The sequence below is a fragment of the Lampetra fluviatilis genome, chromosome 1, assembly GCF_964198595.1.
Source record: "Lampetra fluviatilis chromosome 1, kcLamFluv1.1, whole genome shotgun sequence".
Taxonomy (NCBI): Eukaryota; Metazoa; Chordata; class Hyperoartia; order Petromyzontiformes; family Petromyzontidae; genus Lampetra; species Lampetra fluviatilis.
This window is the reverse complement of record NC_136275.1, coordinates 40484498-40503849: the sequence shown is the minus strand read 5'-3', so window position 1 is coordinate 40503849 and position 19352 is coordinate 40484498. Positions and strand designations below refer to the sequence as shown.

General features: G+C 52.5%; 1 protein-coding gene and 1 non-coding gene across 2 annotated transcripts; one reads left to right on the top strand and one right to left on the bottom strand.

Moving 5' to 3' along the window:
• Nucleotides 1–578: 578 nt before the first annotated feature.
• Nucleotides 579–726, bottom strand: LOC144936924 (U12 minor spliceosomal RNA). The gene has a single exon (XR_013637516.1). It is a non-coding gene; the product is annotated as a U12 minor spliceosomal RNA (small nuclear RNA).
• Nucleotides 727–4466: 3740 nt separating this feature from the next.
• LOC144942887 (forkhead box protein J1-like) lies at nt 4467–18545 on the top strand. Its single transcript, XM_078869929.1, has 3 exons — nt 4467–4649; nt 8373–9063; nt 17424–18545. Exons 2-3 carry the CDS (start codon nt 8404–8406, stop codon nt 18342–18344), a joined length of 1581 nt encoding a protein of 526 aa, XP_078726055.1. The 5' UTR covers nt 4467–4649; nt 8373–8403; the 3' UTR covers nt 18345–18545.
• Nucleotides 18546–19352: the final 807 nt, after the last annotated feature.

Below are 19352 nucleotides of genomic sequence, written 5' to 3'. Positions count from 1 at the left end.
AAAGAATGATAGTAAACCTGACTGATTTGTCATTGCTGTATTACATTGTATACATCGCCTACAAATGTGGACAGCGTGGGGGAAGCCTTCACCCAGCACGGAGACTGACAATTCGATTTAAAAACATTTTTTGGGTTAGATCGCGTAAGTATAAATGTGTCTTAACCCTCCACCACCCGACACAGCCAGCAATGCTTGTCACGTTAACAAAACAGTGACGACTTAAGGCGCCTACCGGTGTGTTGGAGAGTAAAACCCACAACATGTACAACTTGAACACGCCCCCGATGGATGCTGGTGGATGTAATCACCAGCGAAACGGGCGGAATTCGACCTGGGAACACCGATTGCATTCGCAAAGTTGACAAACCACTTCGCCACCACTCCACAAACTACATTGAAAGGCAAAGGTGCAGCTCTGTAATGTCTTGTTCTCGCCAATACTGGCGGAAGGTGGGGGCTCTGGAGTGTTCTTGGGCCTACTCTTCCACCTCGGGAAGAGTATTGTGAGTAGATAACCCTACTACTCGGCATTGTTCCAAAAGCTGGTGTTCTTATTTTGCTTAGTGGATGGGGTACGGGCAGATCGCGCTCAACCGGCATCTCGCAAAGTAAGCGAGTCACCCGCGGGCGACCTGTACCCGTGCAAAAATTCTTCTCACATCCGAGTGAGGATTCGGGCGTCACCCCGAACCGTTATTTTCCTTACTCATTAGTTTAAGGCATGAGGTTTAACACCGCGGCGTTCGGCAGCTATAGGCACCGCCTGTGCCTAAACGTCATGGGTCGCCCAGAATATGTTTTTTATTGTGTCGTTTCGAGATGGTTTTATCTGATATTTTGCTAAAGTCCAATTTAATGTTTTATACAGATATGTTTATATATGTGCCGAGTGCCTTATCTGTTTGAGAATAACAATTTAACGCGAGGTTTGACGTCGCTGACCTCATTAACATAATTTATGCTGCTCGCGTTGGAAGCTGATGCGCCGCCTAGTGGCAACTTTGGGTAATCGCAGTCGACTGCAATAAAACCATCGACTCATTGCGTGCACAGATATAAATAAATATACCTTACACGAATGCAACTTACATTATAAATATTTGGTATTTTGTCTATTATGTCATAATTGGGCGTTATCTTCCAGTCACTGTGATACAGTCTAAGTGTTACAATGTTTTGATTGAAAGCTTTCGTGACTGCAGGGATTCATATTCTTGGTTCTTTCGGTAAAGTCACGTAGAAGGGAAACAATAAAATAATAAAAATACAATTTTATTGTTTTATAAAATAATACAAATATAATTTTATTATTTTAAATTTGTACTATTTTATTGCTTCCCTTCTACGTGACTTTACCGAAAGAACCAAAAATATGTTCCAATATTGGCAATGTTTAAGTTAACAAGTGCACAGTGGGTCCATACATTTGTAGATGTACGGCCCTTTTGTACATCCACTGCTGCATGAGGTGCTCCCCACGCCGTCACCGGCGTGTGGGTTACTTCGCCACACTTGGGGTCAACTCTAAGCACGAGTTACTCAAGAGGTGCTCCTTTGGGGCCGTCCATAAATGACGTCACGCGATTTTGGACGATTTTTGACCCCCCCCTTTCGTCACACGGCGTCACAAAAAGTCAGACCTCCCCCCTCAAATATGACGTCACAAAGCTCTGCTCCCTCCCCCTACAAAAAAGAAAACATGCTTCAAATCGCTTTAAACTATTGTCATTGTAGTGCGTGTTTAATGTGGCGCTGCATTCTGATGTAGGTGAAAACATTAATAAAAAGTATATTTAATTAAGTAGAACGTGTTGTCTATATTTATTTAAAGTTGCGCATTTTGGTGTGACGTCACATTTCTCAACCACCCCCCTCTCGTCACGCATCGTCACAAATGTCTGACCGCCCCCCCCTAGGTGCGTGACGTCATTAATGGACGGCCCCTATTCCCACAAAGACAAAGATTCTCCCCTTATAGCCTCCACACATCGCTGGGGCAAGTGCTGTTAGCGAGTAGCACAACGTGGGGATGGGTGGCCAACACCACGCCCGACCGCCTTTGTCTCCCCGGTGGCGATGTATTTATGTTGAACTTCTTTCGCACCGTATGTCGCCAAAGCGTGCTAATCGGAGATGTGGGATGTTGACACGCCGCACCAGGACCGGTTCAGATAATCGTCACTGGTGTTGGCCGTGAGCGGGAATGGAACTCGGCTCGCTAAGTTCCTAGCGCAGCGCACGTAATAACTCGCACACTCACTCCACTGCTGGATGAATTCCTCACCGCTCATCAGGATTGCTTGGTCATACTTCACCGCACTGGTCACGTGGTGAGGGTTGGTAAGGGTGGACCATACTCTTAGGTTTTTTCGGTAAAGTCACGTAGGTAAAAAATAAAATAAATAATAAATAATAGAAATAATAGAAATTAAATAATAAATCACGACGTTTCGGAGGCAACACAAGTCTCCGTCATCAGGTGGGACCGTCACAGCTGAATTTACTGTATCAAGTGAAGGAAAATCCAAGAGACAAGCCCTTAAATACAAGTTAAGGGGGGGGGGGGCTTGTCTGAATGTGGCATCCAGCTTCAAATCTAGAATTAAGGGTGGCCCACTCAGGGTGAGTTCCGACATCACTCGCCACTGATGGTAGCCGTGGCCACGGAATCGAACTCAGATTTCCCGGTTCACAGTGTAGCGAGATCACCATTAGGCCGCCCCTCCCCACGATTGCCACACAAGCAGTCATAAACAAGAGACTTTAACTTAGCGCTTAAGATAACTGGTCCTAATTGGCTTTGCGTGTGATTAAACTAATGGTAAATGTAGCGTGCACACACAACCAGTTCAGCGGCGCAATGTGTAACGTAGTCCTCGCGCCGTGATGTGGATTTCAGCAGGAACACACCTGTAATTAGAGACAACGCAGAGACGAGACCGGTGAGGTACGGCACCGAGATATGTTGTCAATTGTAGCCTCATTCAATGGCCACGGCGGAAAACTTGGGACATTATTCTGAACAATTAGCGCCTCCTGGAGTGCCTGTTGAGACACACGGGCGAGCTTCCGTGGCGATTTATCTCGTCGGTAGCCGATCGTGGCTGGAGCTGCTGTTGGGATGATGATGTTCAAGGAGTCTGTCATAATCACATTCTTTGTCTACAGTAACTTGAGCTACAGATTCCACGTGTTTGTGTGTGCGTGTTCAGGTGTGGAGCGGTGGTGTAGCGGTTAGCGCGCTGCGCTACGAACCTGGTGACCCGAGTTCCTTCCCGCTCACGGTCAACATCAGTGGCGATTATATAAATCGATCCTGGGCCTCTCCTAGGTCGACTTAGCCTCAAGTGAGTACCTGTGTGGTGTGTAAACATCGCCACTTAGGGAGACAAAGGCGGTCGGGCGTGATGCTGGCCAACCACCCCTTCGTGTGCCGGTCTGGCCTTCATAGGTGCTCGCTAACAGCACTTGCCCCAACAGTCTGTTAAGGCTATACGGGGGATCTTCGTCTTTGTTCAGGTCACCTGGAGTACGTTTGTTTTACTGCGCGTGCCGCCAATGAATCTCCAGAGCAGCAGCCGTTGATGATGTCACGGTGTGTTATACCTGGAGAGCAATTGGCATGTCCGGCATCAATATTCATTACAAGAGACGCAGAATAGCGAATCTAGTCCAGAATTTGCATGCCCAAAACATGTGCTGACGATTACGTCTCGAAAGCCAAGCTGTGGTAGGATGGAGGTGTAGGACATTGTATTTCATTGTGTCTAAGAAGACAGCTTTAATCAATGCGTGGTCATAAGAATGGACACTCATACAATTTTTTTTAATGAAAGTTCAAAACTGCCCGGGAGAGGACGTCCATTTCGAGGCAGAAAGAGGAACACGTGGATCAAATTACGCAAGCAGGTCAGAGGTATGATGGTCTCTGTCAAAAACAAATGGTCCTGGGCCTCCCCTAGGTCGACTCAACCTCCAATGTGCTTGGGCAGGAGGGGTGACGATGGCCAGTGGGCGAGACTGAGAATGAGTGTCAGCCAAAGGAGGGGTGGGGGACGCTCCAGGGAGAGGAACGTCCACCGCGAAAGACGAAGCGCCGAATTGATCTCGCGTGCAGGTGCCTGGCAAAGCGCTGCATCGCAGGGCCGAGTTTTCGTGGCTGACGATGGCTTTTGAAGGGGGAGGCCTTCATCCAGCAGCGGAATGATCATGGCTGGTTTGGGGGGGGGGGGTTGACGATGTTATCGTTGTAGCCAATGAAGACTCCACCGCGAATTCCAGCACCGCTCCGTTCGCTTGGCGTGGCTTCTCGTCGCATTGGACAGCGCTGTGGCTCAATGGGCAGGAGGAGCGACTTCCCCCCCCCCCACCGCCACAACCACGTGTGTGCTCGTCCTATTAAAGCTGCCCGGGCTGCCTAGGTTACACTGCACAACGCCTGCGACAAGCCAGCAAGCAGCAGGAGGAGGAGGAGGAGAGTGGAGGAGGGCGCATCGCTGGTGGTGGTGGTGGATTGAGCGCCTCTCAAAACGCACTCAGCAGCAGCAGCAGGAGGAGGGGTGAAACGGAATTCCAGAATCTTCATCAGCGCCCGCAGATCATCCTCCGCCACGCAGAAACGCGCGACAGCTTTGTCCTTGTCACAGGTGAGGACTGCGTGAGAATGACAGCAGCGGCGGTGGCGGTGGTGGTGGCACACGGGCGCGTGTGAGTGTTGAACCCGTGATAGAATCAGATAGCGCCTCTTACCCAAAGCCGTCTCGAGTGGCGGATAAAGCGCTAATGCCTCGATAGCGGAACGGAGATGACACGGCGCTCTGAATCATCCCATGCCGTGGAGTCACTTTCTCCAACTGTGCGCTTATCGTACGCCTTTTGTAATCCCATTGATTTGCAATGTATAATCCGGCTTTGGTATAAGTGACACACACACATATGCACACCGGAGAATATGTTTTTATTCAATTACGTGTGTGTGTATGTGCACTTTACAGAGTTGTTACAAATACGCGATTACATTTTTACAACCGTGAGCTTTGTTTCTTCTCAGGAATGGTCGTGTTCATATGTATTGTACATGGAACTTCTTTCGCGCCGTACGTAGCCAACCATGCTCATCGGAGGTGGCAGGTTTAGGCTACTGTGAGTGTAGCAGACATTTCGTGTGATATGGTAACGAGTCATTGCGACACACTTGCAGTATGTCGCGTCTAGCATCGCGTCGTTCATACCGTGCCTGAATAGTTGTGCCCGGTGTCTATCATCGCCGAATAAGATAAACGGACATTGAGATAAGACGAAGATTTACACGTCACATATCACCGCATGCCTTTCCGATCTCCAATATAACAATGTACCGAGAGAAAGATACGCCTGCAACTAGCCTGCCATGCAAATGCTTCCCTGCCTTTGTGTATACGGGAGGGGAAGTTGAATGTTGCGTCTATTTATCATCATCATCAGCAGCAGCATCATCATCGCCACCGCGTGATAACTCATTTTACACCTTTGCCTTGGTCCACATGTGTTGCACTCGTTTATAGAGGCAACCGCATCATCTTTCGTGGGAAATTCTAAGAAATCCATGGGCAGCTCGTCTCTCTACATACACACACACGTGGTGCGACTTGGAGCAGACACGTGCTTTTAAACGAAGTCACTTCATCTGTGCCGAGCGGTCGTGGTTGAGCTCTGGCACGAGAAATCATCTCGCGAGCCACGCGTACGGAGAGGCACCGAGTCGCCTCTCCGTACGCACGTGCTGGAGGCGGGTGGCTTGGGGAGCGGTCGGATCGATAACATCCGCAATGAACGTTGCCATCTCCACCAGTGCCGGATTAAGCTAGTGTGGGGTCTGCAGCATGCGTTATAAAGGGACCCTAAATAAAAAAACCCACTTAAATATTTAAACACACACATTTTTAACTTGCATAGTAAAGTAATTGTAGTTTTTCATTCACTGTGCAGCCGGATAATACGTCAAATCGCTAACCTTAAACACCCAGTCGTTCATAAAAGTTTAAGGCGGTATCGTACTATAGTAATAGAGCAAGTGCAGAATCACTGAACCGGAATTGATAGCTTAAAAGCTTAAAAGCATTTAGCCTTTGAAAGTGCGGGGCTTGTAGCTACATATGTAGCTACTGTTGCTACTACATATGTAGCTATAATAATTGTTTTATATTTTGATATTTACCGAACCTTTTGTCAATCCACTGCTGGATGAAGGCCATGTCGGAACGAGCTTTAATGTTGTCACCTGGGGCGACCCGAGGTTGATTGTTCCTCGTCACGGCTAACACCAGTGGCGAGTGTGAACCGACACCCCCCCCCCCTCCTCGCCGTCACTAACACGCACTGACCAGCGTGGGGAAGTATGACCAAACAACCCCCGTGACCAGCAGCGGAAGGGCAACACGACTCTCTCTGTACATTCTTCAATGCCATCGCTATCTTAGGAACTCCCAAAAGGTCCACACAGTTGTGTTCACGTCCGTCTGCGTCGAGACACGTCCGTGACACGTGTCACTCGCACACACGTGTCACTCGCACACACGTGTTTCGCCAGCAGTTGTTTTGGTTGCTGCTGCACAGCCTGAAGGCAACGCTCCAGCCCAGAGCGACTTGCCCCAGCCACTGGAGCAAGTTGCAGGGAACGCTCCGTGCGTGACCCGCTTTGCGCCTCGTCTCTCCGTGTTCACGTCTCGAGGGCCAATTCTGCGTAGACCATTCGATTTGGCCGGCACCAGAGCTCGCCTCGACGAATCGAGCGCCTCTGATTGTCGAGGCAGCAGCGGCTGAGAGCGCAAGGGCGGACCGGTGGAGATAATGAGGCACCCGGGAGAGTTCCTTTTAGGCGCGATAACATTTTACGAGTTTTAAAATGTACGTTTAACACGTAGGCTCTCGCGACCGATATCATCCATAATAGAGGTGTGTTGGGTTAGATCGAGTAAATATATACAACACGTGTCGTTAAACCCGCCACCACCCGACACAGCCAATTAGTAAGGTTTGTTAGGAAACAGAACGTGCCAATTTGTTATTAGTACAGCACCACCGGTGTGTTGGAGAGTACATCCACAACATTTACAACTTGAGTACGGCGTTTCGCCAATAATTACAACTAACATCGCAACATGTATATGATGATTGTTTCTCCTGGTGGAGTGGTGGCGCAGCAGTGAGTGCAATACGTTACGAGCCCAACGATTCGAGTTCGATTCCCAGCCGTGGCTAACATAAGTGGCGAGTGATGTCATAATTGCCCTGTGCCGCCCCCACTTTAAAATCCCCTCTGACCAGCGGGGTGAAGTATGGTCAACAACCCCCACGAATGATATGGCATGGGCAGGCAACGTGGATGGATTTATGTCTAACACGTAGGCTTTCGTGATCAATATTATTCATAATTAGGGTTTTTTGGGGGGGTTAGATTGCGTAAGTAGAAAATCTGGCAAAATCGCACCATGATGCTGGATCTAATTACCAGCGAAACCTCACAGCACTCGAACTGTAAATTTTGCGGAATTACTCTCCAGCACACCAGCGGTGGACTAAAGTAGAACACCAATTGGCCACGTTTTGTTTACGTGACAGACCTCACCCATTGGCTGTGTCGGGTGGTGGTGGGTTCACGACACATTTATACTTACGCAATCTAACCCCAAAAAGCCCTTTATTATAATGTAGGGCTCTTTATTGTTCCTTGTGTGTCCTGTCAACCAGGTGGAATTCAATTACATTGTGGACTCTCATTAATTCTATCACATACATGTAAAGCATCTAGCACGTATTTGCAATGTTTACCGGTTTTTGTACTTTAGTATCTTTGTTACTAGTTACATATTTACGTTCAAGAACGTGGTATTTGCTCAGGTGTGTTTTGCTTCATGTCGTGGTGTTTTCAGATCGGCCTTGAGATCTGTATTCAAAGAAAGATAAAAATCTCATCATGATAATTAGGTGACCTGTATTGACCAATAAGAATCCATTTAACACCAGTGGTCTCCTCTTCAATGATGACCTGGATATGATTGCATCTTCTGTTAAGTTAAAGCTCAAAACTGATTCTAAATCTAGCATCAGGCCTTCTTATTCTCGTGCTTTGCCCGTTGCTCTGTGGGGGCTGGAACCGCTTCGTTCACCGGCATCTCCTCGCGTTGCTTCCTCCTGCCCGAGAACCTTCGACGGCTTCCTCCACCACGGGCCTTGGCAGCCGGTCCCCCTTAATTTTGGGCACGTGTCCCAGTTAGTGCCGTTCGTTGCATTTACACGCGATCTCGCCGAGCAGTCTCGATTCTCTTGTCTGTGTGCACGGTGGTTAAAAACGAAAAAACTTGACGCAAAATAAACCCGCGCTGCCGCAGGTTCATCGAGCGTGGCCAGGGAGGAGAAACCATGCCCATGCCCGCTCTGCTCCAAATCGCCGCTCGCTTCCAACAAAGCTGGCAGCCTTTGCCCCCCGGCGCCGAGGATGAAGCTCGCGGGGCGGCGAGAGCCGACGGCGGCGGCGGTGCAGGAGGAGGAGGAGGAGACGGCGGCGGCGGGATCTGTCTCGACGACAGCCTCACCAGCCTGCAGTGGCTCCAAGAGTTCTCCATCCAGGGCTCGAGCCTGCGGGCTCCGCAAGTGTCCCCCGGTGGCGGTGGCAATAGCGGCGGCCTGCAGCAGTTGCAGCAGCTGCTGCTGCTGCAGCAGGACGAGCAGCAGCTGCAACTGCAGCAGCAGCAGCAGAGGTCGGGACCAGCGCCGTGCTCGCCTCCGGCCGGCGACACGGCGGGGGCCAGGGGGACCCCCGCGTGCACCCCGCAGCGCCCGGCGTGCGGTCGCAGCAGGGAGGGCATCGGGGAGCAGCAGGGAGGGGGGCGAGCGGCCAGCCCCGTGGCGGACGAGGTCGACTACCGCACGGACGCCAGCGTGAAGCCGCCCTACTCGTACGCCACGCTCATCTGCATGGCCATGCGCTCCACGCACAAGAGCAAGGTCACGCTGGCCTCCATCTACAAGTGGATCATGGACAACTTCTGCTACTACCGCCACGCCGACCCCACGTGGCGGGTGCGTACGTGCGCGTCTGTGTGTGCGTCTGTGTGTGCGGCTGTGGGGAGCGGTGGTGTAGTGGTTAGCGCCACGTTGCGCTACGAAATCAGCGACCCGAGTTCGATTCCCGCTCACGGCCAACATCAGTGACGATTATCTGAACCGGTCCTGGCCCTCCCCTAGGTAGACCCAACCTCAAATGGGTACCTGGTGCGGTGTGTATAGTAACTATCGCCACGAGGGAGACAAAGGTGGCCGGGCGTGGTGCTAGCCACCCACCCCCTCGTGTGCCGTGCCAGGCTTCAGAGGTGCTCGCTAACAGCACTTGCCCCAACAGTCTGTTAAGGCTACATGGGGGATCTTTGTGTGTGTGTGGTGATCATGTGCAGATGCGCTAAATGACTTGTTGATGTTGTGGTTGTTGCTGTTCCAAGGCGGAGGAAACGGTGTTGGGGGTTTTTGGGGTTCCCAATGGGGAATATTTGTGGCTTCTAGCCATGTCGTGTGTGATGCACAGTGATGGGTATCAGTGTACGAGCTAGTGGAGCTGTGTGTTGTATGAGTGGGGTGATAGTGAATGAGTGATGTGCTGTGACTGGTTGTGCCTAGTTCCTAAACGTGGTGCCTTGAAGGAAGCGTACCAGGAGTGCAGTAGTGACGATACACTAACAAAAATCTAATTGTTTTAGACGTCCTTACAATCCCCCATGGTTAAATATATAGTTCATTTAAGTTGTTGGTTCGGTGGCTTCAATGCATTCTTACGGATTATACATTTAATTGTAATCGAAGCATCTCCGTGAAATGACATCTTCGCGAAGGTGAGGTTCGATAAAAAAAAGATACCAAAAATAAATGATTGGCACGAGCACGACAATATGATGAATACGCAGCCCTCGTTACCACATCCCCACGACTTCCCGCGATGTAAAGAGAGGGAGAGGCAGAGACGTGCACCTCGCGAGGAGTCTCGTAAAGTCGAAGGCTCTTCACGAGTCGCCCCTGGCGCCGCCTCGGCCAAGAGGGGCCCCCCAGTGGACACCGCGGGGGGCCCCCCAGTGGGCGGGGGGTGACGCTAATGGGGGGGGAGGCAGAGGGGGCGGGCCCCCCCCCCCCCCCTGTGCGGGTTAGTGTGGGCACCTGACCGACCCCCCCCCCCCCCAGCGGTGGTCGTGAGCAGGTCAATGAAACCCTTTAACTCAGCGGCTCTTGACCTTGACTGTGCAGCCGTGCACCCCTTTGGCTCTCCATCGTAAAGAAACTACAAATGTATCACGTTAATAGCCACATGGAGGGTTTGATGAAACAAAGTAAGTTGTTACTTAGTGCTCCGTGCTTGATTTGTGTTTCGATGGTTTATCTTTAAAAAAAAACACAATCTTGCCACGTCTCTCGCCACCCCTCCCAGAAGGGGCACCTCGCACCCCCAGTGGGTGATTCCCCCCCCCCCAGGTTAAGAACCACTGCCTTGAATCAATCGAGCAATTCAAACCATCATGTGCGCCCGACTCGCACTGATCAGCAACGTTTTAAGGAGAGTGCAGTGACCATGATTATTACGAGTGCAGTTGTACCCCCGTGTAATTGGTATGAAGATTGGCCTCATAAGATATTATGTAAAGTTGGAGATTTTATTCATTTAAGGATTTATGTAACAAAAAAACCGTCATGACCATCCTGCCCGTCAACGTGAGAATAGACCTCTGATATTCAACTACAGCACAGTGTACATATATAAATATATATACATACATTTTTGGGAGAGTAAGGATATAACAAAGTTATTGTCGATCGTAACACTTCAACAAATTCCATGGTCGATTTGCATACAAGAATAGTATTACTACAGAATCAGTCCAATGTAAAAGGAGGGTGCAATCGCCCAGATATCCATATTCTTTGGTTCTTGCGTTAAAGTCACGTAGGTAAAAAAAATAATTAAATCAGCAGCTCTTTTGCCTACTTCAGCAACTGTTTTTTGCTGTGATTGTCCCACCTGATGACGGACGCTTGTGTTGCGTTCGAAACGTCGTTTTTTTTTTTACCTACGTGACTTTACCGAAAGAACCAAAGAGTATGGATCCTTGCAGTCACGAAAACTTCAAATCTAGAATGCCCAGCTATCGTTCAGAGATCTGCACGTTGTCTCCCTGATGAGCCACGCTCGTAACGACCTCGCGCAAGGCCTTGGGGCAATGATGGCCATTCCACGCTTGCTACGCTGTCCCCCCCTCGTTGTCGAAGGGATTCTACTCCGTGCAAGTGCGTGGCGAGTTGTTGTTGTTGCGCCACACACACACAGAGACCACTGCACCACCAAGTGCCCTGCTGTGAGTGCAGATCATTATTAACACGGTTACTGAACACAGACAGAGGCTGAACGGTGCAACATTCCCAGCAAGCAGCAACAATCAGCACCATTGGATGTGTAATACGATACACACTTGAGGAGTTTCTTGGTTTAAGCAGCGTTAAAATACATTCACAAAAGAGATGCTGATGATGGGAGGAGGGAATTTCAAAGTGGAGAAGTGCGAGGGATGAAGCAGAAAGGGAAGTGAGGTGATCGGCAGTGTGGTGAGTGGGTGGGTGAGTGGGTGGGTGAGTGAGTGGGTGGGTGAGTGAGTGGGTGGGTGTTGTGACCTGCAGGGTAGTGAGTGGGTGGGTTAGTGGGTGAGTGAGTGGGTGGGTGAGTGGGTGAGTGGGTGGGTGAGTGGGTGAGTGGGTGAGTGAGTGGGTGAGTGAGTGAGTGGGTGGGTGTTGTGACCTGCAGGGTGGTGAGTGGGTGGGTGAGTGAGTGAGTGAGAGAGTGTGTGAGTGAGTGAGTGGGTGAGTGGGTGGGTGGGTGAGTGAGTGAGTGAGTGTGTGAGTGAGTGGGTGGGTGAGTGGGTGGGTGGGTGGGTGAGTGAGTGAGTGAGTGGGTGAGTGAGTGGGTGAGTGAGTGGGTGGGTGTTGTGACCTGCAGGGTGGTGAGTGAGTGGGTGGGTGAGTGGGTGGGTGAGTGAGTGGGTGTTGTGACCTACAGGATGGTGAGTGGGTGGGTGAGTGAGTGGGTGAGTGAGTGGGTGTTGTTGTGACCTGCAGGGTGGTGAGTGAGTGGGTGAGTGAGTGGGTGAGTGTTGTGACCTGCAGGGTGGTGAGTGGGTGGGTGAGTGAGTGGGTGAGTGTTGTTGTGACCTGCAATGTGGTTGAACACAGGACGGGTGAGGTGAAACAAGTCAGTTCGGTAGACCCAGTCTTGGCCGTATGCCTTATGAAGCTAGTTGTAATTACTGGCGAAACGTCGTGCTCAGATTGTAAATGTTGTGGCTTGGCTCTCCAACACACCGGTGTGCTGTACTAGTAACGCAATCCATAGGACACGTCGAGATAATAACGACTTGTCTATGATGCACACAGTACCTGTGGGTAGCTGTCACGATGTCAGATGTGGACTTTGAGAATGGCAGACATCTGATACAAGCACACGCGTGTTGGGAGCAAGGCGAGAGTTGTGCTCACAGGGGTGTGCTTATATCAGAAGCGGCCTTATGCCCCCCTCCCCCATCAGCACCGTGCTGCTCTGTGCTTACATCAGGTGTGCTTGTATTCAGCTTCTGCTGTATTATACAGCTTATATGTACCATGCATTGTGTCGCTGTAATGATGCTTGCAGCTTGCGCAATTACATTATTGCAGGGATTAATTTTTGCAGGCTTCAATTTCCCCTAGAATAGTTTAGTTCCAGTTACCCCTAACCCTCAAAGCCCAATGGGATACGGTGGTGGGTGGTGATGGGGGATGTGGGGAGATGTAGGAATATTTTCTGGAGCCCTGCCTCGGACAGCTTCAGCGGCAGACATGAAGCTCTGGCAACAACAGAGCACCACGCAGGCGGCGTGCGCGCGACACATGCTGCTCCCCCATGGGCAGCACGCGACACGTGCTGCCCACGGGGGAGCGAGCCTGCGTGCTGCTGCTGCTGGTGGTCATAGCGCACCCGTGGTCTCGCTGTGACGGGAGGCGACACGGGGCTGTGTGCGGGGCGTGTAACGTAATCTGCTGCAGTCACAACAGATGGCAAGCACAGTGCACTGGGCGCGTGCGTCTATACCACGCTCAGCTGCCACGATCGCCACTCGCGCGGTCCCTGTCTGCCGCACATCTGCACAGGACTTGAAATAAAAATTGAATTAAACTATTTTTATTATTTTACCAGGTAAGGCCCCACTGAGCTATGGAGCTCTTTCTCAGCAGTGAGCTGGCTATCAAAAATGAGAGCTCGGCCAAGTGGCTTATTGTCATCACGTGGAATTGTAGAGCAGCCAAATACTCTGAACACGTCTTTCTAATGTGGAGGGAAAACCCGGAGGACCTGGAGGAACGTCCACGTGACCACGGGGAGAGAGACATGCAAACTTCGCATATATTGGCGTCAGGGTCGGGATCGAAGCCACGACCTCCTGTATACCAGGCGAGGTAGTTAACATCTCCTAGCCACCGTGGAGCCCCCAACCACTTGAGATGCCAAGCTGAACGAGCAGACGATACTGTATTCCATTCCATATTTGTCCCTCCACATAAAAAACAAATCAAAGTATTTTTTAGACATCCCAGCATCCAAAAGGCTTTCTGCGAGTGCATCATTTTAGCGGCATTGGTTCGATACGAGCAAACTCTGGACCGGTTTCGACATCCAGTGTCTCATCAGCAGTCAGGCTTGCTTCAACTCATTCTGGTGAACTGTTAGATGGCAATGATCTTCTCTGTTAGATAAGGATCCTAGTTTCACACGACATTGTATAATACATAACACAATCATAGCTCAGATGCAAGGAACCCATTGCCAATTAGCAAGCACTCCTCTAAACGTACACTTAGGACAACATAATTATGTTACGTTTGCCTTGTTGAGCAGTGCACTTTTTTTACAGCTATTGTCCATTAATATGTTACTGATGATTATAATTCTACGGCCTTTAGGCAATCCACTGCTGGATAACGGGCTTACCGTGCCGTGTCGGTCAGGGGAGTTGGCTGACCATACTTCACCACGCAGGTCAAATGTGGAGGACCGGTTACAATATCACACGCCACGGATGTGAACCACATCCGTTGGTTCACCGTGCAGTGCGCTAACAACTGCTCCACCACTCTCCCACCACCACCACCACCTCATTAATTAGTCATTGTTGCTATAAACAGTAATAGCCGGAATTTGACACTGCAAATGAGTCGGGTCTTGGAACCCAGAAGCCACGCGTGCAGGTGCACTCATTCAAACGATTTCCACTGGCAAATGCATCCACTGCGCACGATACACGTATGAAGTCGTAAAATAAATACCAACGCGGTCGCTGCTCGAGTGAACGAAGCTGCAGTCGCTAGGTGGAGTTCCGCCATCCAGGGCGGACTTGCACCGCCCGCGTCTTCTCAACGCAAACAGCAGCGGCAGCCAGTCCATAGTGAAGGGCTTTTTTGGGTTAGATTGCGTAAACATAAATGTGTTGTTAACCCACCACCACCCGACACAGCCAATTGGTGACGTCTGTCACGTCAACAAAACGTGACAATTGGTATACGAGTTCAGCATCCCGGTGTGTTGGAGAGTAAATCCACACACAACGTTCACAACTTGAGTACCGCGCGAGGTTCCGCTGGCGATTACAACCACCAGCTTCAGCGGCTGTTTGACGGGCACCCCTCCGCTTTGCTCACCGTGCCAGGCGACCTCGGTTCAAACCCAGCGTGAGAACACTCAACATTGCCGGAGGAGTCTCATTCGCAGGAGCGGCCTCGGGCGTGAGTCTGCTGCCGGTCGAGGGGCCACGGTTGCTGACGTGCCCGTGTGCGTCTAATCCCAATTGAGGGATTTGCAGAGTAAATTTCGAACGTGGCGAATTAAAGGTATAAACACATTTTTTTATTTGACCAGGTAAGGCCCCACTGAGCTATATAGCTCTTTTTTAACAAGCGACTTGGCTCTGACGAATGATAGCTGAACGGAGTGGCTCATCGTCGTGTATTTATAGCAGCAGCCAAATACTCTAAACGCGTGACGTTGTTGATTCTAAATGTGGAGGGAAAAACCGGAGGACCCGGAGAAAAATCCACGCGACCACGGGACGTCAGGGTCGGGATCGAACCCACGACCTCCTGTGTACCAGGCGAGGTAGTCAACATCTCGCCACCGTGGCGTCCATTTCGACGGTGATGCCGGCGCACGAGGATCGGCTCTCGCGAACGACGCCGGGGGATGTTTAACGTCGACTGTGACGCGGGTGGTGGCGCTATCGCGGTTATTGCCCCGCAGTAATCATCGGGGCGGCCGCTGAATTCGAACCGCGCACCTCCGCGACGAGCGAAGCTTCCGCTAGGCCACGTATAATAATAGTAATAATAAAATCATCATCCAACTCGTACCACTCGTGTCGGCCGGTCCTCGCATCGGTGATTATAGTGAGGCGCGGGCAATTTCCCGAGGTTTTGAGGTTGGGAGTTGGACAGTCCGTGGGCTTGCGGCCTGTCGGTGGCAATTGCGGTGCCGCTAATGAGATACAAATAATAGATGAAGGGTGTGTAAGAGGAGGAGCGGCTGCTGCGGCCCTCTCATTGCAGGCTCGCCATTGTGAGTCAAGCCCAGTGGAGAGGCTTCAAAGCCCGTCATAATTAGACGCCATTTAAATTGATCATGCGATGCGCCAAAAAGAAGAAGACGCTGCCGCACCGTGCCGCAAGGAACCCGTGGGCGCGGGGTTGCCATTTGTGAGCGCTTTGAATTTCTGGACCTCTGCGAAGCGGCGCGACTACAAAGGCGTCCACATTCTTAGCGGCTGCTTTTTTGTTTGTTAAAGCTGCGTCGAGATCCGTTGTTTTTTTTTGCTTTAATCGTCGAGACTCCCGTACGACGATGGCGGCGCCGTCGTCGGTGTTGGGAGGCAAAGGAATTCGTTCCCGCGGCCCCCTGTCCCCCCCCCCCGCCGGTTCCCGCGGCCCCCTGTCCCCCCCCGCCAGTTCACGCGGCCCCCTGTCCCCCCCCCCGCCGGTTCACGCGGCCCCCTGTCCCCCACCGCCGGTTCACGCGGCCCCCTGTCCCCCCCCCCCCGCCGGTTCACGCGGCCCCCTGTCCCCCACCGCCGGTTCACGCGGCCCCCTGTCCCCCCCCCCGCCGGTTCACGCGGCCCCCTGTCCCCCCCCGCCGGTTCACGCGGCCCCCTGTCCCCCCCCCCCCCCGCCGGTTCATGCGGCCCCCTGTCCCCCACCGCCGTTTCACGCGGGGGGCACGTCGGGTCCGTGCGAGTCCACTGCCGGGGATGGCCGGGGTTCGTCTACAGAGAGAGACGCGCGCTGGCATTCGCTCACCTACTGGCGCGCTCTCCGGATTGTGAGACGAACGGAGAGTGAGACGCACCCCAAACTTGTGCCCTGGTGTCAGAAAAGACAAAGATTCCTCGTACAGCTTTAACAGACTGTTGGGGCAAGTGTTGTTAGCGAGTACCTATGAAGGCTGGCATGACGCATGAGGGGGTAGGTGGCGAGCACCACGCCTGGCCGCCTTTGTCTCCCCGGTGGCAATGTTTGCACAAACTGCACTCACGTATGCATTTGGTGGCTGAGTCGACCTTGGGGAGGCCCAGAACCGGTTCAAATAATCGTCGCCGGTGTTGGCCTTGAGCGGGAATCGAACTCGGGACACCGGGTTCGTAGTGCAGCATAGAGCTAACCGCTACACTATCGCTATGCCACCGCTACGCTACCTCTACACTACCTCTACGCTACCACTACACTACCTCTACGCTACCTCTACGCTACCACTACGCTACCTCTACGCTACCTCTACGTCACCTCTACGCTACCACTACGCTACCTCTACGCTACCACTACGTCACCTCTACGCCACCTCTACGCTACCTCTACGCTACCACTACGCTACCTCTACGCTACCACTACGTCACCTCTACGTCACCTCTACGCTACCTCTACGCTACCACTACGCTACCTCTACGCTACCTCTACGCTACCTCTACGCTACCTCTACACTACCTCTACGCTACCTCTACGCTACCACTACGCTACCTCTACGCTACCACTACGCTACCTCTACGCTACCTCTACACTACCTCTACGCTACCACTACGTCACCTCTACGCTACCACTACGCTACCTCTACACTACCTCTACGCTACCTCTACGCTACCACTACGCTACCTCTACACTACCTTTACGCTACCTCTACGCTACCGCTACACCACCGCTACACGACCGCTACCTTCACTTTATACGCTGGACACCTCCAAGACTTTTGCTTTAAAAAGCAAAAGTCGTCCGTCGCCTTCGTGCCATTTTAAAATGGCCGTTGTTGTTAATACCGCGGGGGGGGGGTCTCTGTTCATTCGCAGAACTCAATCCGTCACAACCTGTCTCTGAACAAGTGCTTCGTGAAGGTTCCCCGGCAGAAGGACGAGCCGGGCAAGGGGGGATTCTGGGCCATGGACCCGCAGTACTCCGACCTGTTCGAGAACGGCATGGTGAGACGCCGCAGGAGGGTCGGTCCGGCAAACTTCCACGGCGCCGGCGGCGGCGTCGGCGTCTCCGCGCCGCCCGCGCCGGGCAAGAGCGGCATGTGGAACGCTCGGCACTACGGCTCCGCTTGGGAGACGCCGCTGCCGGGGGCCGCCCACGGGCCCTGCCTGGCCGACGACCCCCGGGGCAGCAAGCGCAAGCAGCCGCTGCCCAAGAGGCTGGGCAAGATGCCCCGGACCTCCAGCCCCGTCCGCCTCCCCGCGTCGCCGTTCGCTGGCCCGGACGACCGCGCCAGGGACCACCTGCGGGCCGACCTGGACTGGCAGCAGGTGCTGGAGGACATGTTCCACGGGGACCTCGGCGGGCTCGGGGAGTTCGAGCTGAGTCCGCCGCTCACGCCGGAGAGCGGGGGGGCGGCCGCGGCCGCAGAGCTGGACGTCGACCTCACGATCCACGGCCACCACATCGACCGCCCGTCCGAGTGGTGCTGCGGGCAGGCGGGCCTCGATTCCCTCCTCGTGCAGCAGAGCCGGCTGCACCAGCAGCTCTACCACCATCACCAGCAGCAGCAGCACCACCACCACCATCAGCAGCAGCAGCAGCAGCTGAGTCAGCCGCCGCTGGGTTTGGATGAAGAGCTGGCTCTGGCCGTGAGCTCGCTGCGTCACCCCTGGGAGGAGATCCATGATGATGACCTGCTGATGGGGGGTGCGGTGAGTCTGGCCGAGGTGCTGGACTTCAGCGACGGCTTCTCGGAGAACCTCAGCCAGTGGGACAGCTCGGAGGCATCTCAGTGAACGCCTCGAGCCTCCGCCAACTTTGCAATTCGAAACTCTCCGCCTCGGTCTTTTAACGCCGTCGCGAATTTCCCGTAGACGGTCGATGCGGAACACTTTGAAATGCCTCTGATTTAGAAATTGCAATGGGCAGCCCCCCCCACCCCTCACCCCAGTGGTGGCCGGAAAAGAGATGAAGGCACGTGTCATTTAAAGGGATGAAGGCACGTGTCATTTAAAGGGATGAAGGAGCGTGTCATTTAAAGCGATATTCAAAACAAAAACAAAACAGTGGACGGCGTTGCGCTCTTGAAGAGATGCGTTTGTCGTAGTTATCGACAATATGAATGCATCATCAGTGCGTGAAAAGTAGATGCCATGTGCTAGCTATACAGCATGATCATGCCTCGCCTGTTAAGGCGCAGGTGTCTGCTCACGCCGAGTGTACAGCAACAACGTTGGGAGCGTAGCACCCGTTTGTTGCCCATGCTCACACGCATCACTCAGTTCAACTCAACGTGCCCAGTACACGCCCTGCGAGTCGTTACACTGTTCCCGCATAAAAAAAAGGTTTTTCTTTGTTCATTTAAATGTTTTCACCATAAAGATGATGGCATCACAGCCGCTGCATCACGCGTCATCGCAAAGCGGCAAAACGTAGAATCCTCGCCGCCGTTAAACACTGGGCCTTTGGAGGACGGAAGTTCCGACACACAAGCAGTGGGCTGCATGAGATGTACTGCTCCGTGTACTGCTGCCTCGTCGGATCCAGGGGGAGTAACGGTGCCTTGATTCATCAGTACCGGCCCTTCTGCCTCGCGATACACGCATCGTTTCGCGTCTTGCGTTGTATGTAGTAGGCTCACGGTGACCCTTCCAGCCACTAGACGATGACACATTCACCGCAATTAAATATATTTGAAATTACGCTTGCTGAGCACGGGGCCCCCAAAAAAAGTCCTAAAATGCCAAGCTGCCAGCGACAAGCAGCGCTCTTGACGGCGGAGGAGTGGGTGAGAGTTGACGTGT

Coding starts and splice junctions, on each gene's coding strand:
- LOC144942887 (XM_078869929.1), top strand. CDS start 8,404: ATGCCCATGCCCGCTCTGCTCCAAATCGCCGCTCGCTTCCAACAAAGC. Junction 9,064..17,423: donor ACGCCGACCCCACGTGGCGG/GTGCGTACGTGC, acceptor GTTCATTCGCAG/AACTCAATCCGTCACAACCT.